This window comes from Anopheles marshallii, chromosome 2, assembly GCF_943734725.1.
Source record: "Anopheles marshallii chromosome 2, idAnoMarsDA_429_01, whole genome shotgun sequence".
Classification (NCBI taxonomy): domain Eukaryota; kingdom Metazoa; phylum Arthropoda; class Insecta; order Diptera; family Culicidae; genus Anopheles; species Anopheles marshallii.
In genome coordinates this window covers 69,026,575-69,052,581 of record NC_071326.1, presented here as the reverse complement: position 1 = coordinate 69,052,581, position 26,007 = coordinate 69,026,575, and the positions used below count along the sequence as shown (strand labels likewise).

Below are 26,007 nucleotides of genomic sequence, written 5' to 3'. Positions count from 1 at the left end.
ATGCGTCCGCCAGAAAGGCTGGGATAATGGATTGGCTGACGAAAGCGCTCGAACGTGAGCAGTTTAAAGGACCAGCACCAGTCCAGTTTCTCACTCCGAAGGTACTTGGATAAACTTTTTTCCCCGAGAATTGAAAAACAAACAAGGCTAAATATATTTCGAGCTAAAAATAAGCTTTATTTTTATCCACGTTGGACCAACTTGCTTGAGAACTCCTGCCGTTTCTCCGTTGGTCACACTGTTCTTGCTTCCATAAAACGAGAAAACACATACTTCGAGTAACAGAGTGTAGCCCTGCAGCTACCGGACCGCTAATTACACATTACGTACGGGGGAAAAATAATTTAATACGTGAAAGAGAGACGGAACGCCGCGAGGGACGTCCTCATGCTTACGTTTCTAGCGATTAATCAACAGAGAGAATTAATTCTAAACAACGCCTCCGGTGTGTTGTATTCTGTACAACAAAAACGGCTGCTAAACCAAGCTGGAAGCACCAAGCTTGTAGAGTGCCTGCTGCTTCTGCTCGACGGCTGCATGTAGCTGGGCAGTGGTTTGTCCCGCCGTTGGATGCAGTCCGGCAGCGGTCGGTCCGGTAGATCCTACCGGTGGAGGTACGATCGAGGTTACCACACTCCCATGATGCGGAGATGTCCCGTTGCGATGGTGCATCGACGTCACTAGCGGATGGTGATGATGGCTGTACGGAAGAAAGTGCTTCGGCGAGGAGGCTGGCGGTGGTATGATGAGCACGTTGCTGGCAGCCGCAGGCAGCAGCGGACTGGCACCTCCACTCGGGATGTGGATTTCGCTCACCTTCCCGCTAACGTAACCGGAATCTTCCCCGTTGGAGGACAGCTGATCGACCGATTTACGGCCGGCGGCCATCATTGTCATCATCGCATGCGAATGGCCACCGATGACGGATGCGGTACCGGCCGAAGGATACGCTGGCTGTGCGGCGATGGACGATGCAAGCTGCTGTTGATGGTGCTGATAGAGTGGGAACTCTGGTGAAGGTGTGCCGGTGCTGGCGAGCGACCCAGCGGATGAAGGATTGATGTACTTCCGGGCCGATAGCAGCTTCTCCTGTTGTTGCTGCTGGTGCTGTTGTTGCATGTGAAGGTGACCGTGAGGGTGATGGTGGTTCACGGGCGTAGGCAGCCCGACGGGAGGCAAGAAACCATCGGCTGGAATCGGGTACGAGCTCATCGCCGATGCACGATGCTGAGGAAGTGGGTGATGACTTTGGAACGTTAGCTGCTCGTCGAAGTAACTCTGCTGTGCTTGTGCATATCCCCCAGCAGGACCCTGCTGGATGTCCAAGATGTCTGAAGGTTGCTGCTGGAACAGTTCGCCCGCCCCTTCCTGCAACAGGTACGATGGCAGCGGGTTGCGACTCCGTGCCGTCTGATGCACGCGCGACGTCAAACCCGCCATGGAGCTCAACTCCGGTGGTGGCAACAACTTCCTTGGAGGTAACTCATGAAAGTAAGCATCCTTCGGAACGTTCGCGAACGGACCGTTCGTCACGCACTTCCCGATCGCCCCGTTTGCCGCCGTGGCGGACGTGGACTGTTCGTACAGCTGAATCAAACTTTTCGCCGTACCGATGCCGATTTCGGACGGTTTCTCCTGCTCCAGCACACCATTCACCGGTATCGGCGGTCCATCAACACAATCCTCATCATCCTCCTGCCCATGCCGCACCGTCTCTTCATCGTCCTCCTCTTCGCTGCTGCTGTCGGAAAAATCTTCACAGCGTGCCATCGGCGGCACTTGAAGGTGCTGCGTGCGGATGGCTACATCTCCGGAACTGCTGGTACCGCTTTGCTGTAGCTTCGAGATGATGTACTTGACACGGTTCGTCTCCCCAGCCGGAGATGGATCTTGGTCCTGCGATCCGGAGAAGGCATCGTTACCTTCGCCGCTGCGCAACAGTTCCTGGACGCTCTTTTGCAGCACCTGGCTGCGCCAGTTTGTACCGTTCAGGATCCGGCTCTTGAGCTCCTTCAGCTCGGCGAAATTCGCCATTGCCGAGAGATCACATCGATCGGACACATCGCTTGCTTCCTCCTCCTCACGATCATCCTCTTCGTCTCCTGCTACCTTCGCCTCCTCTCCCCGATCGTGCTCATCGTCCTCGTCCTCTTCTTCGTCGTCATCATCATCATCATCGGGTTCTTCATCTTGCTCCAATTCCGAGTCGTCCGTCGTTGGGTGATGTTGACGAGGTCCGGCCGATTTCACCGTCGTGTTCGAGGAACTCGGCGGCGCATCTTCGAAGCAGCTGTTTGAGTAGAACCCATTCATCAGAGCGCCCATTGCAGCGGACACGTTCTGTTCGTCGCACGGTGCGTGATCCTCCATGAAGTTGGTGGACGCCAGATGCTGCCGGTCCGAGGCGAACGGTGAGCTGCGCGAGGGAGCCGTCTGTCCACCGAGTAGAGACGAACTCGGGGACATCGTCGACAGTGGCGTCGTGGAGAGTGGGGACGAGTCCTGCGGTGTGGTGCGTCGGTGAGGATGTGGTGGCTGCTGTTGCTGCTGATAGGACGCGTACAGTACGGTCGTGGGACGTTCCTTGCGCGTCGTAATGTCCTTCGCTATCTCCGGCGAAACAGGCGCGGCAGGCAGAAGCGACTTGGTGATTTTCTCCATCTCTTGGGCGATGTCGTATCCAGGCGAGTCGCGTGAGGAGCGTCCGGAAGGTTTCGTTCCACCACCAGCCGATGGTTCGTAGTGGTGGATATCGCGCAGTTTGTCCAGCGCTAGGATGTAACGATTGTCGGTCGTTGGTGTGATGGCCGAGTTCGGATGGCTGCCGATCAGTGGCGAAGAGCCCACACCCGTTCCACCCTTCGTCATCTTCTCCAGCTCGAGGATCTTCTTCGTCTTGCTAAGCAGCTCCTCGAGCCGTTCGGTGACTTTGGCTTTTTCGCTCTTTGCCGTCCCGGTCGCGACCGCGCCCGATCCTCCGTTGGACGAGATGGCCGACGTCGGTGTGGACGAAGTTGGCATTGTTGGTAGGGTGAGCTTTTTCGGCGGCTTCGGATCGTTAGTCCCATTAACGAGCCGAGGTGGCTTTTCACGATCGTTGTCTTTGTTGTTGTCGGAGGAGTACGAGTAGCTGTCCCGGCCGGACATGGAGGAGGAACGTGGTCGGCGCGATATCCGAATGCTAGCACAGTCCGGTATGGGGGGCGTTTCGGCCGACTCCGAGTGGTTCTTCATGTTGGAATTATTGGAGCTTTCGAGCGCATCCGACTGGTGACCACCGACGGCAGCGTACTGCAGCAATCGAAGATGGCTCTCCAGCTCCTGCTGTTGCTGCTGGTGTTGCTGCCGATGCACACGATGACCATGGTCCGAGTCCCCGTTGGTGGCCGCATCCAGGAAGTCAATGCTGCGCGAGAACAGCTGCCTGGTTGGTGTGGACGACTTCCGCAGCTGATCGTCCAGTACATCGACACCGGTCGCGAGCAGCATCGTGTCATGGTCGTCCAGTAACTCGAGACTTCGGCAACGCGTGAGCGTGTTAGTGTTAGCCTCATCCTTTTTGGTTTTGCTGTTGCTGTGTTCCAACCCGCCCGAGGTAGCTGTGGTGGTGGACCGCTCCGCTATACCCCGCTTCAACCACTGCTCCAGATGGAGTCGCTTGTTCTCGCACTGAACGCGGCTCGCTATCATCGATCTGCAAGTGCAAGAATTAGCATTAGCAAACGTGAAGCATTCCCTGAGCTACAACAATGAAAAGTTACTCACTTGGTAAGCTCCTCTATCTGGTCATCGGTGCGCATCGCCAGTGCGGTCATACGACTGTCCAGCTTCTCCGTCGCCCGGTGCACGTACTTGCGAATGCTGCGCCGGTTCTGGTTCATGCGCTGCTCCAGATGCTTGAAGAATGGCGCACAGTAGCACGTGTTGCCGACCCCAACCGGTCCTTTGCGGATGTTGCCGGCCAGATCCAGGAAGTACTGCTCACCATTTCCCAGCGGTTCTTTTGGCAGCGTCTCGAGCTTGGGGGAGGGAAAATTGCGCGGGTCGGGAAAGTAGTGACAGCCGTACGGGGACCAATGCTTTGGATCGATCGCATCCGCCCGGGTTGCGGCTTCATCGTTCGAATTGCTGCGCCGGCCCGATTTTCGTCCTGTTTCGTCCTTGCTGCGCGAACGACGTTCGGCCGGGTTGGGGTTGGGTTCGTGCGGGGAAGGTTTCTGATGCACTCCGCCATTGGTGACTCCGTCGGGCTTGGTACGCTGGTGCTGTGAACTGCTGCTGGAACGTTCCCGCGATCTCCTGGCCGATAGATCGACCGGTGTGTTGAGGATGTTAATGATCTCGACCAGATTCTTGCGCTGTGCGATGTCCCGTGCAGTTTCCTCCTGTAATAAAAAAAGGGTGTTGTAGTCATTTGCGGAGTACACTGGAGTGCCGGGTGCATATCGCCTAAAAGTATGCAATAACCACTCCAAAGGTGGCGTACGTTTCGTGATCGTTTTTGTTCAGACTTACCTGAGCATTTTTGGTGTCTTGTCGACAACCAGATTCGAGCAGAATGCGTGTCAGCTTCCGACGGCCCATCGCGCAGGCGATGTGTAGCGCAGTGTCACCGTTCAGATTGATCCGCTCAAAGTCACACTTGGCCGATAGCAGAATCCGAATGGCACCGGCATGCCCGTACCGGCACGCGGTATGCAGTGGCGTATCGCCATACTGGAAAGAATGCAACAGCCAATCAATCATTAGACAAGCGGTTCCAACAGCACGCTGCGTACTTACATTGTTCTGTACATCAGGATCGGCCCCGGCGAGCAGTATCTCCCGACAGCTCTGGTTGTGACCATTCTGGGCGGCCAGGTGTAGCGCGGAGAAGCCACCGTAGTTACGCGTACCGAGCAGTGCACTGTGTAGCGCACCCTTGGTATCATGCAGGGCGTGCTTAATCTTGGTCGCATCCTTTAGCAGATCGATCGAGATGCCTTTGGAGCTGCCGGTCGGCTTTGTTTTGGGCAGTGCGCATAGAAGCTTCACGCATCGACTATATCCCTTCCAGGCGGCCTCGTGCAGTGGTGTGTTACCGTGCTATAAGCGAACCAGACAAAGTCATTAAGCATGCCGTACAGATGGGGTGAAAGAAAAAACCATCGTACTTACCACCGATTCCTTGGCGTTACGGTCGGCACCGGTAGCCAGGAGCGTTTCCACCTTTGTCTCGTCCCCACCGGCTGCTGCCTCGTGCAGTGGCGTTCGGGTTGTGTTTTCCTGCAGGTGCCGAGGTAGTAGAAAAGAAAGAAAGAGTGGAAAAAATTAATTAATATCCTCCATCAACTGGTGAAGCGAAGTTTGAGATGAGAAGCGCGATACAAAACGAGTACGAACAGCTGAAATAATTCATTATAAGCGTGTTGTGTGGTGTGATTTCTTGTCCCGCACTTCCGAAAGATTAATCGTGGAATTACGCTTGGAAAATTATGAATGACATCAGAAGGAATTATCTTTCGCTCTTTTTTGTCAAACCCTTTAAGCCCACGTGCACTAACAATTGCATACTTTTAGGCTGATAATGACTGAAGGGTTGTAATAACATACCTACAACGCCTTTTACAGATCACTGCAGCTTCCATTTCACGGGATTACAAATACAAAACATAAAAACCCGATCACAGTCCTTCATTTGTATTTGCAAAAAAAAAAAAATGCTTTACCGTACTTTCGAGCATGTTCATGTCCACATCTTAAGAAAGTGCATTACTGAGAATAGGAGAGAGGGAAAAAAGGGAAAAAGGAAACGGTGGTATGGTTCTTCTGGAGGTTAATGATGACAGCACGGTTTGCCGATGCTGACGCCATCGCAGACCGGCAAGCAAATCGTGTAAATTATTGGCCCGGCTGCTGCCGAGCGCAATGGCACCGGCGCGAGACGCGTGTGTCGGACTATCGGAGTAGAGCATAACGCGCTCTTTTTTTTTAGCGTCTCATGATGGTGGTGGACGCAAGAAAACGAAAAGCGTAAAGAACAATTTGATGCATTAGCTAGACGTGAAAGAAACCCGTAAGAACTGGGGATCATAATGCTGACAAAGTCGTCTACAGAATAGAACAAACATATTGGCAGCCACTGGGGGCCAGCCTGCCCCAAGACGTAACCCACGCATTCGGGATTGAAGTGCAGCTGAACACTGCCAATGCACACAGGATGCAAAACGGCTTGAGTCACGATCGGGCAATAAGCAAAAACCATCATCATTCTAATATCCCACCGACGGAGCCCGGCGGCGACAACGGATTTCGATCGAGTTCGCCTTCCCCGTCGCTGTTCTGCTTTGCTGCTGGCCTTTTGAACGTTTTGCCAAAACAGGAATGGAAATTTAGATCGAAACGCGCTGGATGCGATAGGGAAAATGCGCAGGAAAGCGAATGGAATACGAAGCTGTTGAAAAGGAACGAGACTAACCAACAATAAATATGGTTTAATAAGAAGTAAAGCATAGAAAATGAGTTAAAACATTAAATGAAACAAACAAAACAAAAGAAAAATGATCTAAAGTGTAATAAAGTAACAAAATAATAAAATGAAATATTAAAAGCTTATACAACATCACAAAACGAAAAGGAAGCGTTCAAACTAGAGATGGTTGAAAAGAGTCGACTTTCTCACTCAGAGTAATTCTTTCAAAAGAACGAATCAACGAACTTAATGAACGAGAGTGAAACATTAAGAGTCATTTTTCTAGAAGAGTCGAAAATCACATCTCTAGTTCAGAGCAAGCGAACTTCAGAGGAACTTCGGGGACTTTTCGCTTCGTGATCGTGATCGTGGAGGAACACATCAGCCAAAGACGACTTTGCCCGTAGGGAACCAGTGAAGCATATGCGCTGGAAATGGAAAGCACGGTTCCCCGTATGTTGACGGAATGCAAATGAGCAATTGCATCGCAAACCCAAGGAACCGCCCCAAGGAGACAATACGAAGCAGCGAAAACCAAAAAAAAAAATGTTCGTCTGGTGGCATCCGGACACGCCGGGTTGATTGTTTGTGCACGAGATTTTAAGTTTGATGGTTGTGGAATTTAATATTTTTGATCACTCACTTACTGGCGTAGCGCATCGCTTTTTTTTTTTTTTGTGCATTGCAGCTCGAAAATGCCTGGAAGAAAGGGGTTCGTGATGGATGACGATCCTCACAATCATGTGCATTAAAAGCACATTTGTTTGCCTACGGTTTAGCAATTATTGTTATGTCGCGGGCAAGAAAGTGAATGGGCAAGGCAGCGCCTGGGAGGAAAAGAAGGAAGTGATGCACTTCCCGTACGGTGCTTTGTTTGGTGAGCTTCCCGCCGTGAACGTGTGGGCTTTTGTTTTGGAAACCATTACTTTCTCCTTTCCTTGTCGACTTGCTCGGTCGCCATGATATTTGTAGTTAATAAAGGGGAACTATGGAACGTAAAAACACTCTACTTCCGACCACAGTGTGGAGTTTTAAAGCAGAAAAGATGTGTGTGATGAATAAATTGTGACAAAAGACGATCGAATAGCAATTGGATTATTTGTCACTAGTCTTCCAGCAGATGGCGATGTATGTGAACTCTCTGAGAGATCCTCAAGCTAATTAAGTATTGCGAATTGCGTGACCAAAGGCGTTTTGTGTTGCTATTAGTCAATTTTAATGGAAATATGTCAATGGCGTAGTTAGTTATAAAGTTTTCTTGATAAATCATTTAAACCACGCTATTTTAATTGTCTGTGCGCGATCATTACGTACTGAGGGGTTTCATTACTTCCCAAATGATGTTTAAATGCTCCTAATAGGTAGTAGACTTGAGATGAAAAAAATGATATTGTATAGATTGCTTATTTAGAGAGTTGCGCCTGACAGTATGCAATCATGTACTTACTGGTTAGGAGCTACAATCGCTTCATGAAATCGGAGTGAGTGAGTTAGAATTAAGAATGAACTATTTAACTCAATCAAACAGTTTTCAATCAATCCTCATAAATTCATAAATCTCTCCGGACACATATTTTTAGATTATTTTCTTTCATTTTTGTGTTAAAAAAAGATATTCTCGTTCTTTGAGAATTTTTGATCTTGAGAATTCATGAAGCTTTTGCGAGTCAACACCTGACTTTAATGATTCTTCGCAAAAGATTCTTTAAACACAGAACTATTCTAAGGTTTGTTAAGAATTAAAAACTTTATTTTGCATACTTGCAGGCGCATACATTCATTCATACAACTTATCAATTTCAGCAATATTGCTCCACTCGTTAAGAACATATTGATCCAAGGAGCATGTACACCATGAGCGTTTGATTATGAGTCATAAACCAACCGGTAAGAAACGAGAAAAATTAAATTGAACCTGATTGAGGGATCCGTTTTGTCGTCCCCATTTTACAGCCTCTTGTGGATGATATCGTACCGCCATTATTGCTTAGTGTGGTATGATATCATATAAAAATAGCTAGACTCATCTCGACTCTATCACGAACCTTAGCTAATAAATAGAAGCAATAAATGGCTCAAAGATTTGAATCACATAATGATGCTGCTGTAAAAAAAAAAACGAACAACCCCTCACCGGTAGGATCGTGCGGATCTTTGGACCCAAAATGAACTAGTTTTAAAGTGCAACTACCTCGCACAGCGGGCGGTGCAATATTCCCATGTGGGGTGCAGTTTCTCGATTTGCATGCCGTGCCACGGCCAAAAGCCGGTTTTGGGATATGTTTATCACCTTGAGTGCGTGCTAACGGAGATTCCCGCCACAGACTCGGCTCAATATCGGTCTCCGGTGGACCTGATGCAGCTTATGTTTCTCCTACCGTATCTCGTGAAAAGCCACATCATTTAGCTGCGGTGGCGAAAAATGCATGCGCGTTAAAAGGAGGCCAAACGAGACGATTTTTCCTCCCAAGAGCGGGATTAATAATCGTTGCGTAAATTAATCCCATATTTTGCCACCTCCCAGACACCCTCATCGTGGCGATAAATCATTTTGCTTTGATCACCCCATCCCCCGGGACGTAGGTCGTGTTCCTTCCATCGTAAGTGTGCTTAATTATTTGTCGTCACGCAGGACCCTCCGGTTGGCTCTGAAGAACGTGAGTTTGGTCCACCAGTCGCTATAAAAAAGGACGCACACACACACGAGCGTGTGGTTCCTTCCACCATTTCCTATCAGTTCGTTTCATTCCATTAAGCGATTTAATTATCGCGGAACGCTGGTGGAATACTAAAACGAACGTTAAGTAACGATCGAAGGTGATGCAATACACTTTACGGGGGAACGAACAGGTGTGCGCGAGTGTGTGTGTGTTTCGTTTGGAAATCGCGTCGCGAGGTGACAAATACGATTAAAATCCCATAAATCAAATGTCCTTCGAAGGTGCCACGTTGGGCGTGTGCGATGGGCTGCGCGCACGGTTCAATGATAAACGAATAAATCAGAACATGGGTTTTATTGCATTAGACACGGGTATAGCCTTGCGGGTGATGGATTCATTACTGTAAACCACATTGGAAGCAAACAACAACAAAAATGCTAGTATTTTATAGCGTGACATCTGACAGTTGGCATACAATCTTGACAGCCCTGGTATAAACAAGGGACAACCCAATTAACTTTTTTACTACGCTGTTGAGGGAGAGCATCTGTACAATTGGCATAATCTTGAGCAATGAATATTTGTTATGGGAGTTTCTCAGAGTTTTAGGAATATAAGATGCAACTCTAACCAATACACTGACAAATAAAGAAATTTTCACTAATAAAGGCTTTCCTCATAAACTTTGTTTTGCACCGCTATGCACAGACCGCTATGGACCGGGAAAATTCCTCGTTTCCCGAATTTCCGCGTAAGTCGAATCCGGGAAGAAAATCGTTTATACTTCAAAGTTACATACTTTGCTTTCTTTTCTGCACTTAATTTATTCAACAAATCTGGCGAATTTTTGGAAAGAATCGATTAAAATAAATTAAAAACAATTGTTTAATATAACAAAGGAAGATATTTTCGACCAATTTTACAACGTTTTGCTTAAATTTTGTGCTATAAACTAACTCAGCTGTGGAATTTCCAAAAACCGCGTATAAGACGAATCGCGTATCTCGGAGACTGTCTGTATTTTTTATCATTTTTGTGCAATTATTGACGGGTATTGCAAGTAGGCTTAAGTTACAGTGCTCCAAAAAAAGGTTGGAAAAGAAACGTGAATTTTGGAGTTCTTCAATATTTTTTTACACAAATTCTTGAAGTTTAAATTCTTCGTGTGAAATTTCTGCCAATCCAACAAGGGAGGAAGTGATCCTTTTAAAAACAGATCGCAAAAATAATCATTACGTTTTTACCTGAATGTCCAGTTTTTAATGTCAAACGATTATAAATCCGTAATGCTCATTAAAACCGTGTTTACTCACTGCACGGAATACAAAACAAAAAACAATAATTTCCAAACCCGTCTGCTTATGTTCGCCCTCAAGCGAACATAAAAACAAAGCGAGTCAAAATGAATGTTACAATTCACCATGCATACGTAGCGTAATTGCCGTTCGTAATGTGCCTCCCGTAATGGGCCAGTTGAAATGTGCTTTGATTGATGCAAATGTGTGCTTTTCAGACGATGCAAAGTGCCAGTGCCGCACTATCAACGATCTGCCCTGTTGTGCCATTTGCGGAAACCTGCTGCACGCGCAAGGGACTGCAATTAATGGCGCAAAGATGACACCCATATTTTATACTATTATCTGTGCATTCCTTCAGCACCCTTAAAGACAGCCAGACAGACATATAGAAAACAAAGCAAACAAAAAAATGGAAAAATGCTCATGTTGGGAAGGTGTAACTGTTCCGTGTTCGTTTGTTATTATTTTTCGTTAAAATCACGCTCATCCCTTACCCGGTCGGAAAAACCAATTTATTTTCGACCGACGGAAATCAAGTCGGTCAACACCGGCGTTCGGTTGCTGTACGCGGGCCGAGGAGGGAGGCGGGATGGGAATTGTACGGGGTGGGTTGAGAATGGGAAAATTAATTCCTCCCAACCATCCGCCTACCCTTGGCCACCCCTGGCCATCTACCGCCGACTGGTGGATTCAATTGGGAAAAACTGTTGCAAAGGCAGGCGAACGGTTTAGGGGCATTCGCATTCGTTCGTAATTATAGATAATATCTGCCAAACTAGCGACTGGCTGGTCAAGCGAACAACAATTGTTGTTCCATCCATACCGAAAGCACACAAATACAAAGTCAACTTGAGTTTTTTTTTTTGTATCATTTCCCGACCAAACACAATAGGTGAAGGTGACCATGGATTTTGTGGGGTTTTTTTTTCTTTATTAACACAACCTTTCTTCCGCGTTCCGTTTTTGTTTTTCTCTCGAGAGGGTTTGAGATTGTTTCGTTTGACGAGTGAGGAATTGCAGGTTCGTCAAAGAAGGGTCATCAGAACCCGGGTGGATGCAACCTTTGCCAACATTTTCGGCACCGGTCACTTCAAATGGCAATGAAGCGGGTTGTGGTCGTTCACAGGTTAGTTCGCTAATTTATGGTCGCAAAAACAATGTGTAGCTGATGAGTGGTCCGGTGCATTTATTTATTTGCCTGGCTAATTTATTGTGCACAAAAAGCGGAAGAAGAGCGACGGAGGAAATAAAAACAAAACTCTACGTACTGATTATACAACTTGACCGAAATTTGTAATCATAAAGCTGGGAATGCGATAAAAAAAGTATTCAACAAGATAGACCAATAACGAAGAAGGAAGAAAACAACCAAATAGAACGTGATAACGAAGTATATAATAAAATGTAAGAAAAGTTATATTTTTTTAGCTTTTCTTGTTAACATGAAAACAGTTGTAGGGATTTTTTCAGTGATCGTGAAAGAGAGAATAAACAGTGGCAAACTGAAGGCCAACTCAGTGGAAAATTCCCTACCACAGTAAATACCAATTTTCCTCACATTAGTATCACAAAGAAGGGCTAAATTGTGTACGTAATTTAACAAACACAAATCATTTGCCTGCACGACCCACATACGCTTAAGAGCCCAATTTGATGGAATAAAAGCACTTTGCCACCACTGGACATTCTTTATACTATTGATTATCAGCATTGTAGCAATCTTTGTAAAAGAAACATCAAAAAAGAATGTTCCCCATCTGCTGAAAGTCTACTCACTTTGCGCCATAAACACGGCACATCTCAATCCATCGGGTTCGTCGCCTGTGCGACCGTTGAAGTCGTGCGTTTTACCTTTACTCTGGTAAATATTTGTTCGGCTGCACAAATGCTGCATTTGTCCGTTCGTTGTTTGCTTCACCTGTGCCCGCGTACGCACAGCAGAAGGCTGCACTTTCTTCGCCCGGAGAAAGTGCGATCGAATTATAATGATCAGAAGAACAGCGCAACCAGATCACCTTTTACTGTTGGCGACACATGGCGTCCTAATTGCAGGGGTTGCACTGCAAGTGGCCAGCTGAATGTGGTGTTCAAAAGATGCGTTAAATACACTCGAAACGGTACCGTTGAAGGTTACTTGTTCGTAAAATAATCTTCCGCGGACATACCGTTTTGGGACACCATCATTATGCCGCTCAGGCGTGTTCAACATTGTCACGCAGCGACGGTTGTTGATCGCAACAACATCCAAACATCCGTCCAACAACCGGCATTTTCAAACAAAGGGGGGTTGATAGTTTTAATCGTTCGCAGCCTGAACTGAAGGAGCGTAATTTCAATGCAAATAGCTCACCTGTTTGCCTTGAACGAGAAGATACAGTAGGGTGCGATCACTTTGAGGTAAGAGTTGATCGCTTTCAAGAGTTGATCGCTTAATAAGGTCGATTTTCTGAGACGAATTGTATTGATCAGTTGTCAAAAACGGAAGAATCGTGTTATGACTTCTGTTTGTGTTGTCGGTTTGAGAAATTAGCTTTAACGAAAGACAAGCTTTCAAACACATTGTCAAGAATTTCTATTCTCCAACACAAACGGAGATCCGTAGTTGTCAAACTGTTTTCCGTAAGTTAATTGAAGTGGAAAAATCTCCAAACTCGATAGTGGTTAAGTGATTTTAATGTGCATTTCCAATAGATATGAGTGTGCTAGTTGTTAGTGAGATTTGTTGCAGTTAGTTCTGCTCCAGCAGGCGGTACTGCTCTTGTTGTGGATAATGTGGCCGCTGTGGATGCCAATAGTAAGATCACCTGACGCACTGCCAAGCACATCCATTAAGCGAACAACAGCAACAGCAGCCTACGTCAACCAGCAGCGTCAGTGACTACTTCGACTGCCAATAGTAGCAGAATTCATTTAGAATGTACACGTGCTTCATAGAAAACGGATCAATAAAGTTAAATCGATTTCTATCCTCTGCTAGAAATCGCACGCAGCAGCCAACAGTTCCTATGGCCTAACCCCTTTTACATTTACAGGCGGATACGTTGACTTAATCCCCCGCATCTTCTACAATTTGCAATCTCTTTCGGACCTTTTCTTTTACTTGATATAATTTAGCTTAAAATTTAATTCGTTTTGGTCGCAGTATTTGAAATAATACCGCAAGAATCATATGTGGAATAAATACACTGCGAGATTCTGTGCAACTCCCGAAGGTATGCAATTATACGTTCTAAGCGGTGTCTCTACTATTTTCCCCTGGGAAAGGTTCTAGTTATCCTGTTGCAAACCTCTCCTGTTTGTACGCAAGAAGATTCCACTATATGATTGCAAACTTCCTCATCGCGATTGCAATGGTCCACTGTCTGTTTAAAACATTCTTCTAAGTGTTTTTAAAAGTTGCATTATATGGATCGAAACCCTGTAACAACGATCACAACTGGGTTGAAACTATGATATTTTATGATCGTAATATGCTGTTTAATGATGCAACAAGGAAGCTTCAGTGAACTTTACTCAATGCATTATTAATAGAGTAATTGTTTTAAAATGATTGTTTAGCTTGAGTTTAGAGTAATTGTTAACACACTAGAAAAAAGCAACGATTGGCAACGGGTACTGTCCCGAAGTGAACCAAGACCGCGCTATTTCCGCTTGCAGTCCATCGCTTTTGTTTACCGTTCCATCCGGCCTCGGGGACCGCTTTTTCCTAACATTTATCATACTACTCCACCCTTTTTCCTCTCCTTCTCCTCCTACTCTCGCTCCACCACTACCCCAACAGGCTAGAGGCGACAAAAGACATAGGCGTGTATAAGAAAGAAAACGCGTCAACGCCCGTCTGCAGCATCATGAACTGTCATTCGCAAAGTTTGTGATGGAATGTGTCTCGTTCGTAGTTTTATCTTCTTCCTCAAGTTAGCTTAAGCAACTTTTGTTTCACTCTGCTCCTCTTTTTCTTCCCTCTTTTTTGCCTTTCCCTTCCATCATAACAAAAAAAACCCAATGTCGTGAGGAAGAGATAAATGCATAGTTCCTCCCAGGCCCAGGTTGCGAGACGCGTGGCGTTGATGGGGATGGCGATGAAGAAGTTTAATAAAACTAATCTATCCATTAAATGAAATCAAAGTAAAAGGGTGGGACGATGACGTGACGGTCGGGACGGGGCACCGAGAGCACCGGGAAGGAGAGGGGAAACGGAAATGGTTGAAGGAAGTGGGACCTCCTTTCCACGCATGACCCCGTGAAGAAGATCGCCGATTTTTCTCGCTTTACCTTCGTCTGCTTCATTTCTGTGGCTTGCAAAACTTAAACCGGTCGTTTCGGTTGGTTTGGTTGAAATGGAAAATTGGCTTATCGCGGGTGTGTTTGCGTGCGCGAGAAGGAAAATTCGTCACGAAAGATTGTGGGGAGTTTTGGGGGGAGCGAGCACGAACAAAAAAAAAACAAGGGACAGACAGATCTTAACACTTCCTTTGTGTTTCGACATGTCTCTGGTTGGGTGTAGCGGGTGTTAAGCGAGAGGAAAGGTCACTGGAAACGGTGACACATTCCGCGAAGGGGTCGTCGTTGTGTCATTCAAGCGTGCTGCGAACGCTTCATTCGTTGGGCGGTACGTCGCCCACGGGCTATTGTTCAATTTCCTTTTCAGCTCGTTTCTGGCCGGACGCGAAATGCTGCAAAAGCCTTGCGAACAATATGGAGGAATAGTGGATATGATCCTTGTGCCAGTGGGCAATATGAGGGATGATTGAGAAAACCGTGGGAGAAAAATATAAAACACCAATAGAAAAGGAGTAAGAGTACTTCAAGTACACTTGGTTGAAAAGCTTCTATAGTTAAAGTGTCAAATAAATAAGTAATAATCTTAATTTAGTGTCGAATAGTGTGGAAGTCGGGCAGATTCCTTGTCAAACATGTCGTTGGTACATCTTGCATATATGCATCTTGGTTATTTTTCTGACAGACTACAAATTAGATCACAGAGCGCTTTCTATGCGACCGTTCAGAGCTTAGGGTCCAGAGCCTCGAGGGGATCTGAGCACCAAGAATACTCGAAGAACCTGACAGATGTAATGAGAGGTGAGAGATGAGAGATCAACAGTAAATTTAATTCCGCTTAATGGAACAAAGAGCTTATTATTATTATAAATCTTATTAAGCTTATTGTAACACTAATACCCAACTGCTAACTGAATGTTCGTCCTAAATGTGTAGCGGATTGCCTAAGAATAGGCGGAAACAAATAAAAAATTAAAAAAGTAAATTGTAAATCAACTAATTAAATTAAATTAATGGGAAACAATTCAAAACATATAGTAAAAAATGAATTTAAAACGGCAACCACATAATAATCTAATGAATAAAATAGGTTAAAAACAAAGCATAAAAATTTAAAATTGACTGTCACACCAAGCACTTTCAAACCTGCCCTCATTTTGCCACACAAAAAAACACCCCAAAAACCCCAATGCGTTCTTGTACATCATAAATATTTGCGCATACTTTCCGCACGATAAAGATCCGGCCTCAGAATTTACCGCACACCTTTTGGGAGGGGGCACTTTAAGCAACAACAACAGCAACAGCAGCAACAACTTCGATTCACCACGTTATGGAATTATATTTTATCCACTCGCACACGTACATTGTTGCAAACGATCGGCTGCGAACACTTCGGGTGAAATAGCGCTTGTTCGGTGGAATTAAGTTCAAGTTTGACGATAAGATAAACGACGGACCCACCGGGTTGATTGCATTCCCGTTTAACTGTTGCATGGTGGCCACTTTATCTAACAGCATTTTGGTCTTTCATTTTGCGATTTTTTTTATTCCATTCAATTAAGGTTCTTGAGTTTTGAAAGTTGCGCAAAACAAAAGCAGCATTAACTAATAAAAGGTGTGAATAGCTCGATCATATGGTGGGTGTTGGGGCTAATCGTGCACAGAAGAAGCGGAGAGCGCGTTTTTAGTCTCGGTACATATTTCTATATCTTATTCTTATGATTTTCCAATGCAAACAAGAAAGGTACGAGGCAAATGAAAGAAGGAAACAGTTCCATTGGAGAGAGATTGGAAAGAAAAGTGGCAAAAAGCAGCAATCACGCATACCCCATTCCGCGTGGAAATGAACGCAACCCGCTCAAGAACAGCTTGTCCCTCTGTCGGGGGCTTTACTGCTGGTGTGAGGATTGCTGTCGGGCATGCTGTGCAACAATGCAGGCGATGTTGCACCGCTGCTCGTGGGATGAGTGTGCCGACGCATGTCTGCCTGTCGTCGTCCGCATCTGATAACAAAGTGAGCTGCCTGGCAGCCGCTGGTGAATAGAGGGAAGTGATAATTGTTCACCCCATTCCAATGGGATTAGTGGAACGGTTCCCAAGCTACCGACCGGGGGGGGGGGGGGGGGGGGGTCTTTCGTCGGAGAGATGATCACACGACGGGTCCCGCTTTTGGGGGCTGGGAGTCGATCGTAACGAGATCAAATTCAAAGTCGAACCCATTCGGTACAAGGGGACGCATTTAAATGTCTCTAAACTGTTCAGAGTTCCTGCCACAATTCCGTTAATCGCATCGCAGGAAAATGATAAATGATAGTTCGAGATTTGTAATATCCGTTTTTGTTCTTCGTTGCCACCATGTCGACAAGCTCGGTGATAAATATTGGCCATTAAAAATGAACACGGTTTTATCGTTTAACGAAATGCAATCACCTTCCATTAGAAAAAGAAAGAAAGATAAAAACTCGTCCACATACATTCCAAATCCACCCCGGGGGAAAACGGTTACAAAAGAAGAAATATCGACGGAGAGTGCTTTTCGTTACACAAACAGTAGCTCCACGAGCCACATTTATCACGCGGTTCGATAGGGAACGGTGTACAAATCGACCTGCGGGAGGACACTCGAGCGATCGTCGACCGACCGCCAACAACGCCGCGCTACGAAAGACAGCAACGATCGATCAAGCGACGAACTCGCGTCCATCGCGTTCGAAACGTTCCCATTTGGTGGCAGGATTTACCATTTTTGTGCAGGAATCGGCTAACAAAAGGCTGACCTCCCAGCAAGGCGAATCCCTTTGCCCCTCCCCGCTTCCTCCGCCAACCCCCAAACCGGGAACGGTACATTGACGGGGGAGGGGATTTGTTGGCCGTAACCCTGAGAGAGAGCGAAAGAAGAACGCTTGAAACGCTGCTCCAGATTTTGATGAATGAGGTTATTAAATAAACACCTCCGCTCCGGACACCGCTTCTGAAGTGTTGATGGACGTGGGGCTGTGATTACCTCACGTGCGGACAGGTCAGCCCCGGGAAGTCTCGCAATCCGGTGTGTGTATATCTGTGTGTCTGAAGGTTCGATTCGAGCAGGTCATGCCGGTTAAGAGGATCGAATAATATTTGTTATTTCTAACACACACACACACACACACAGAAACAAAGTGTTCCGAGCTGCAAACGAGTGAACCGGGAAACGATCCGTGTGCCGCGATCGAGGTTCGCGCTAACCGCGTTGGCCATGATGATGGGAGAGTTATGCGGAATCAAAATAATTCTCCAACCGAGCGTGATGGGATTAATTCTTTGCTTCGAAGAGGGTGTTTTTTTGGGTGGGGAGTGAGGGGGGTAGTAGGGGAAAGAATTCCATCGGCCACCGGTGTTGGCAAAACAGTGGATTTGTTTGTTGCCCAATTCCGCACCGAGCGTGTATGCTGGCAGAGAAAATTGAAATATGAATGAAGAGGTTTGCTTTCTTCGCGAACCCCCAAACGGAAGAACCGTTTCCACCAGCAGCCGGGCGCATTGGCGATGGTGTTAATTTAAAGTTCCGTGAGCATTTGCCCGATGAAGAGGAAACTAACGGCCACACGGGAGGTTTTTTTTTCTCAACCCCCCTCCAACCCGATGTTTGATTTGACTGCGAGCGCCGAACGATCGCCTACCGAAAACTCGGCTTCCTTCCTTTCGGGGCTTCGGGCCGGGCCAAAGCAACCAGTAGCAGTACGGGGGAGTTGATGCCGTTGCGCTGATAAATTAGGAACAACCCGTTCGAGCCAGCCGATTTGAATGGCGGCGGCCGACACCATACACCATGTGTACGTGTGTGGAAATGCGATCCGTTCCGAGGAGTCGAACCGATTGAAAACAGAAGCAGTAGGTTAGGTTTTTTTGCGCGCTGCGTACCACCACTAAGCGGTTCCAGATCGTGAAAAGCGATAGAGATCGCGTTAAGTCTTGGCCCATGTTTTACGGCGTACAACACGCGGTACACGCGAATCAATAGTGATTATGTTTGATGTCAAGCAATAAATAATTGGAACGGGCGCATTTAAAAAATGGATGCCGTAATCTGTTACACGGTCACGCCGATACACGCCGGTTCGGGGCGGCAAGTGTGCACGGTTGGCAGTAAAGATGTTGTATTTTGCAAACGATGCTCGACCGTTGGAGGATATCCGTGCAAAGACAAACCCAACCACTTTCGATAGCTGCACCCATGTTGTTTTATGTAATGTTGTTCCCGCTGATAAGTTTTGCATGAAAATAACCACAATTTTGATCAAATAATCTGTTTCTTGTTTAAACAAGTTGCTTCTACAACTTGCTAAATGCTTTAGACGAGTAAACTTTAAGGGTCAAATTATTTTCAATTTTCCACCTCTAACACTTATAATTTCCCTAAATATGCTATATTAAGCTCATCTACACAATTGCCTTGTACTTCGTTGATGTAGGCTGGACTCTTGATGATATCCTTGATGTTTCCCAATGAATTGAGGTCCAAGAGTAAGGATAAGACCAATTCCTGCGATTTAATTCTTCCAATTGCTTTCGATGAAGCAAGATTTCGTCACAGCAATGCTATAACAAATTTGATGAAGAAATACAGAACCAATATGAAGTTTCTTGGGAAGGAAATTTTACCATGTCAAGCAGTATTCAAGAACATTTTTGGCAATATGGCAAGAAGTGTTATGGATGGAATCTTCTTCTTCATCATCGCCTTCTTCTTCTTTTTCTTCGTCTTCTTATAACGTTACTACTACTACTACTATTACTACCACTACATCCTCCTCCGCATGTTACTCGTCACCCTTTTCTTCTTATTCTTTTTTTTCTTATTCTTCTTTTTCCTTTTCATTTTCTTCTTTCTTTATTTACTTCTTATTATTATTATTATTCGCCTACAACTTATTCTTCATCTTCTTCTTTTTATATTTGTGAGAAAGAATGTATTCTCCTATTATGTTTGATTCTATTCTTGCCTGAACTTCCACATTCAACCGCTAGAAGCTAGAACCGAACTGGAAATTCTGGCTAGAACTGTACTGAAAATCTTGTCATTATTCCGTAAATCCAAAATGACTTCTAGAGCAGATCAGCCAACAACATTTGAAATAAATCTTATGTTGACAACAAATTGTACGCTTACATGTCGAGTCTCATCAATTTCCAACGTGTTTACCTGTAAATCATTGTCTCGTTTTGGATCTTCAGCACGTCAAATTCGGAATGTTTACATCGAAAACCTTTAAGATATTCCCTTTTGTTTCCAGAATAAAACTTCAATTTATTTACTATTTTTCTTTGATGCCATAGTTTTCAATGTATTTTGAGGACCATTCGTATCATTTTGTCCGATCTGTCTAGTTTTCGTCTGACGCACCCTGTTAGTACGCTGTGTCATAATCGCCTTAACATTCATTACCGCGAGAAACAAACACGGTGGCATCGAGTGTAATCCAATCAAGCCGGAGTGAAGATCGGATCTCTTTTAACTGCAACCGTCACAGCATCCATCAGGCCTGATACACATACATGTGGCGAGAGATTAAAGAAACAAAATTGCTCCCACTTTAAACGCCAGGCGTAAGCCTTTGCGAAACGTTCCATCACGCACCAGAAGTGTTGTGTGTTTGTTCAACGGAAACATTGTGGTATGAAACGCAGGAAAATCGAGATAGCATTGTGAAACAATGACACTGCATTGTGGGTGAGAGTTTGCCTTTCGCTCGTCATAGGAAGGCCGTCATAAACGAGACCACCTTCGCAAACGACGGTGTACCACGATGGGCAAACAGTGCCACCAAAGGGAATGCGTTCAAGATACGGGGCAGAAAACATTAATCAACCGTTGCCGACAATTCGCCGCGGGAACACGCGTGTGCTACTCGGATGTCACTGATTTCTGCAAAACGCGACGCGATGGTGATGAAAAGCGTTTTAATTTATTTAATCACCCACCCCCGGTACCGCGCTGTATGCGCTTTTACGCGCAACGCGAGCATAAGATGGCAGATTATGCGTAATGTGGTTTGTTTTATTTGCTTCGGTGCGTGTTTGATGCTAGCGGCAGAGCCACCGCTGTGGAAATGTGATCTTCCCTCGCGCAAGATGAGCGAAGAATTTATTACACTCCCGATGTGCCCCATCAGCCACCATCAGCGTGGGGTGGATCGGGTGGTTCGTGAGTCAATTCGAATTCTCACCCTGTCCCGTGGTGCGCGTAAAGCGCAGTGAAGATGAGCGGGGAGAACAAAAAAAAAAAAAACCGTTGGTACAACATTCTTTTCCGGTGAGACACGCGTTCGATGGCTTTAAACGTCCAAAAAACCATTGCCTGCCGATAGATTTGAACGGGCCCGGAAGAAACGAACCCCTTTGCCAGACACAAAAGACTTCAAGCGACGAACCCAATGGCAACAATGGCAACAGCAGGCGGAATTTAAATTGCCATTAAAGCGATTTCGACAAATGAAAACTCTGGCTGGTAATGGAAAGGTTAGTCTCCGATGGCAGCGACAAGTGAAATACCACCGGGCGTCCGTTTCGGTTGTTAAATGTCGTTGTGTAATCGATTTTTGCTGAAATATTTTCCACCCCGGCAAATGGGTCCCGCTGGGCTGGGGGCTCAGCGGGAGTTTTGATCGATTTTCTATTGTGCGCACTGCTGTCGAAAAACCGGGGGAGGGGTTGGCTCAATCGCGGCGGAAAATCCCATCCACTTCTATGCTTCATTAGTTTCATTTTTCAAAAAGCTCACTGTCAAAAAGGCGAGCAAAAGTGCGCACAAACACACCCGGCGGCTGCGAATCTGCTGCCCCGCGTGGTGCTGCGTATTTATTAATACAAAAGCGCACCAAGGGATTCTCCTTTCTTTCCGGATGGGATGGATTGGGCAGGCTAATGGGTAAACTCCTCCTTCTGTTGTTATGGTCAAAATACATCCACACGCAACACAGCCACGACAAACGCTACAGTCTGCCCGGAATAAAGACCGTTAATGATTTTACCGCACATGACGCCAAATTCTTTACTGGCGTAGGGGCCATAGGGAGGAAAAAAATAACTCCACTTACCGGTACTGCACCATTGCCGTTGATGTGGGGTACGCTCGGCACGGTCGTGGTGGTGGTGGCGATGGGGTCGGTGTTCGGGAGTGGCTTCTCCCTCGCGGGCTGCAGGGTGGGCTCATTATGCATGTCTGGGTTCTAGAGCGGCCGGATCCCGTTTCGCATCGCCTGTCCTGATCGATGGTTGAGCCAACAGACGCGAGTAAAAACGAAATAATACTGCAATAAGAGAAAGAGACAACAGAAACCATCAGTGTGGGGAGAAAGAGCAAGACACGGCAACGAAACAATCATTAGCTTACGACAAACAAGGCAACAGGGCACAATTGCGTGAAATATGCTTGTGCTCTATTTTTACGGTTGGTTGGTGGATAAATGATCGTTTTTCCTCCAGCTGACCCGGGAGCATATCATCAAAACCGGGCAGCATATGGTGTCTACGAGGTGGTAGGAAAATGGGGTTTTCTCTAACCTAAAGCGCGAGTGTAACGAGATATCCATCGATCGGGGTGGTGAGGGGTGGGGTTGTTCATGAAAAGCGTGACATTGAAAATTGGGGGAAAAATAAGGAAATGATTGTATTTGGATGATGAACACTTCTCGTTTGGTTTGAGTTAATATAAGGCAGCAAATTCAGCTGATGATAATCACTTTAAAAACATTACATATTGGTTATCCATCAGAATACTAATCGACTACTGGTTAAAATCGACTATTTTAGGGATAGTCGATAAAGTCGACATAGAACGCGACATTTAAAAGTCGACATTTTTGTGACCAGTATTATAATACTTTTTTGGTCATCTACTTACTAAAGTCGACTAATTTATGATGGTCGATATAGTCGACATAAAGAGCGAAATTAAAAGTCGATATTCGCCATTTTTGGCGACAAAAATTACTGCAATGCTCAGTGGTTCCTGGCACCAGTTTTTCGATTTCAAGTGAGAAAGTTGAAGCTATTTCAATATTATTACTATTCGATTATGCAGAAGTAGATCGTTCCTTTATGGATCATGTTCAACATTCGAAATCATATTAAATGGCGACCACCACAAAAGTTTGATACAAAAAAAGGAACTTCAGTCAGCAAAATATGGAGTATGAAAACATAATGCCTGATTAGTTTTATAAGTTCTTCAATAAAAGCCCTTTTGAACATCGAATTTAATCTGAAAAATAGACATTTCAGTCTTGTTTATCCAATTCAACTTGAAAAAAATCAGGAAACATTTTTTTTTTTTTAAATATTCTAGTCTGTGTGATTGATACCAGATTAATGACTAATATTTAAAATAATGTAGTCCAATTTTATAAAAGCCTGATATAAATAATGTTGCAATCTGCATCTAGCCAGACAGACCTTACTGGCGTAGTCTGATTGTTTTGTTCCTTCCTTAAACCGTAAACTTTCAAATAGCTCCGGGCACTGTTTAACATCCGATAACAAATTTCGAAACAGCATCCAATAAAAATGCGCTTGTGCGCTAGTTTGAATTCCAACCGCCAGTGAAAGGAACTCATTAATATTGGCTTTCAAACCCGGGATGGTGGTGTTCAGTTTCATCGAAGTAAAAAAAAAAGCACCAGCAGGTGGTGGTTCTTCTTGCGCGGCCTAATGTTTCATATTCGGGATGGCGTTTAATATGCATTCAACAGACCTCTCGCCTTTCGCATCGCCCCAACAAACGATCCCTTTTGCGGTAAGCGCAACCGTTGCCTCACTTCCTTTAACAGTACGGTGCTAATGGAAGCATAACAACAACAAAAAAAAAGGGAACACATACACCAAACAAAGCAAATATTTGGAAGCATTTTTCTATCGAAAACAAAAAATCGAATGATAAAAAAAACATCGCCGAGAACAAGAGAAACATCTGGGAGCGAACATTCCGTCCGGATTATTCATCTATAGAGCGTTTTAGCATATCGACCCTCCCCCTCGACATTAGTTTCGCCTTTATCTCGGAAGCGAAACAACGGAAGCGAAAAGTATCAAGTACCCTTTGATCTGGCAAACGCAACGAAAGGCCATCCCGGTGATGATTGGGAGTTGGGAACTCCATCACTTAAGGCGCCCACGAACGGGCTAGACAAATTCGAAACCCGGCAGCCCGGTTCAGGTGTGAAGTAACAATGGTAGCCAACCGAACATTGGAAATCCATTAGCATGTTTGAGTTTGGTTTTCCATTTTCGTCAAATGGGTTGTCGAGCTATTTTTGAGCGACCGTCGGTGGTTAAGCTGACGCTAGACCACAGATGAGACAGAGATACAGAGAGTTTTTTTTTTTTTTGGTTGTTGGTTTAAATCCTACTTGATGGCTTTCCGGCTTTTCGATCGGTCCTTAACGGCAGAGAACGCACGGGGGGTTTGTTTGTTTTTCACCGTGGTGTGGAGTTAAGCCTTTTCTTTCTATTTCCACCTACTTTCGATGCAAATCACTTTCGAAGGTGATCTCGTTTATCTAAATTTAAATAATTCCCGATACGACTGCCTTGCCCGCTTGTCTTTCGGGTCTTTCTCTCTCTCTCTCTCTCTCGCTTCGTTTCGTGTTATGCATACACACTTTCGCTGCTATCTTGTCCTTGTGGCAGGATGTGATTCATCATTGTAGAACAACGATACGGTGTGGCGGTAAAAATAGAACCAGCGCTATATTTTCTAAACCATTTCCATATAAGTCTTCGCCACACGCACGAAATTAGCACCGCTCGGGAGGTTCGGGACTCGGTGCCCGGATTCGTTCTTCGATACCACCAACGAATCAAACAAGCGACCACCGTTGTTCCGTTCCATAAATCATCACTAAATGGGCATATCGTTGTGTTTGGCCTTCGTATTCTACGACCGAAAGCGGAAATGTCAAATAGATCATTTATGGCGTGTGCGTTTCGCGAGGAGAGTTTTGGGCGAACCATTTACTGCGATTATTGCCGCATGGAACAATTCTAGACGGTTATATCGTTAGATCAGTATTTGATTTATGCTATTTAAGCGCGAAAAAGGCGATTTTTCCACGCATAAAAGTACAGCTAACAGGCCCTCATCTTTCCCCCAAGAAGGGCGACAACGCAACTGTTTGGGGACTTGTTTTTTGGGGTGATTTTTTGTGCAGGAAACCCCTGCTTTCCTGCCTGGTTGCTTGTGCTGGTAGGTTTGATTTGATGTAGTTTCGTCATTAGCATGAAAATGGGTAGCCGCCGTAGCTTGGCAAAGCAGTGCGGTGGAAAAGACTTCAATGCCAGTGAAGGCAACAAACCTGTGCGCGCGCGCGGCCACGCGGCTGAAACAATCGAACCGGTTCCGTGCAGATGGATGGCCACATCGAATCCATCACCGGCCGGACATGGAGGTGATCGATCTGTCACCGTCATCTGGGCGAAATGCTGGAAGCTCTCCAGCCCCTTTACGCTTGTCTTTCGCTTACATTTTATTGCACTTAGGCGAGTTGGTTGAGTTAAAAATCGGTGTTTACTTTACGGTAAGATAGTAAAGTGATTATTGTTTGTATGTTTTAATGAAGTATTTAAATTATTGCAGTGGGCAGAAAAATACTTAGAGGGGTGTAAGAAAAATATTAAATATAATTTAATTTATAAATTGAATTAAATGTTTACCAAAAGCCAATGAAACGGACTTTTTGCCCTCCGTTTTATTAGTTGGAAATTCGCAAACAATTTGATATTAATATTAATGAACCTCTACCCCTTATCCTTACACACCGAAAGGTTAAGAGAACATTCCTCTGCAATGACATCTCACGTTCGGGAAGGTTGGAATTTTGACAAGCTGAAAAAATTACCAACAGCGTGTAGTTTGCTGTTGGTCACACCTTGAAAGACAACAGCAAAAAAAATGAAGCCAAACCCAGGCAGCACCCGCAGAGACGCTCCCGGGGATGATAAAGAATAAAGAAGATTGAATGTCATAGCGGTCTCCGGTGGTACCGGGAGTCCGATGGGCAAGGCTCCACAGCCACCAATAATGTAACCGTTCGAGGCAAAATCTGTACCACACTCAAATTACCTTTCGCGATTCAATCGAAAGCGATCGAGGTTCCAGTGCATAACGGGGCGGTTTGGAAGAACACGAGTTTTGGGAACCGCTTTTTTTTTCTTCTCCGTCATCTTTCTCTCCTTTCGAGGGCAATTTTATCCATCCCGAACATGTAACTCCGTATCGATTGGTGAACCCAACCCATGCGACGGCCGAGTGGCGAATGAACGCACTGGAATGTGTCGCGAC

At 45.5% G+C, this 26,007-nt stretch overlaps 1 protein-coding gene across 1 annotated transcript; it reads right to left on the bottom strand.

Moving 5' to 3' along the window:
- Nucleotides 1-477: 477 nt before the first annotated feature.
- On the bottom strand, nucleotides 478-21,889 carry LOC128707615 (uncharacterized). Its single transcript, XM_053802574.1, has 6 exons — nucleotides 21,767-21,889; nucleotides 5,158-5,265; nucleotides 4,783-5,085; nucleotides 4,516-4,716; nucleotides 3,766-4,385; nucleotides 478-3,694 (listed from the first exon to the last, which is right to left on the bottom strand). Exons 1-6 carry the CDS (start codon nucleotides 21,887-21,889, stop codon nucleotides 478-480), a joined length of 4,572 nt encoding a protein of 1,523 aa, XP_053658549.1.
- Between the last annotated feature and the right edge of the window lie 4,118 nt (nucleotides 21,890-26,007).

What these genes read in the sequence shown, in the direction of transcription:
- LOC128707615 (XM_053802574.1), bottom strand. Translation starts at nt 21,889, where the DNA reads ATGCATAATGAGCCCACCCTGCAGCCCGCGAGGGAGAAGCCACTCCCG. An exon ending in AAGACACCAAAAATGCTCAG is followed by an intron (nt 4,386 to 4,515) that starts GTAAGTCTGAAC and finishes TTTTTATTACAG; the next exon opens with GAGGAAACTGCACGGGACAT. An exon ending in CAGATAGAGGAGCTTACCAA is followed by an intron (nt 3,695 to 3,765) that starts GTGAGTAACTTT and finishes TTGCACTTGCAG; the next exon opens with ATCGATGATAGCGAGCCGCG.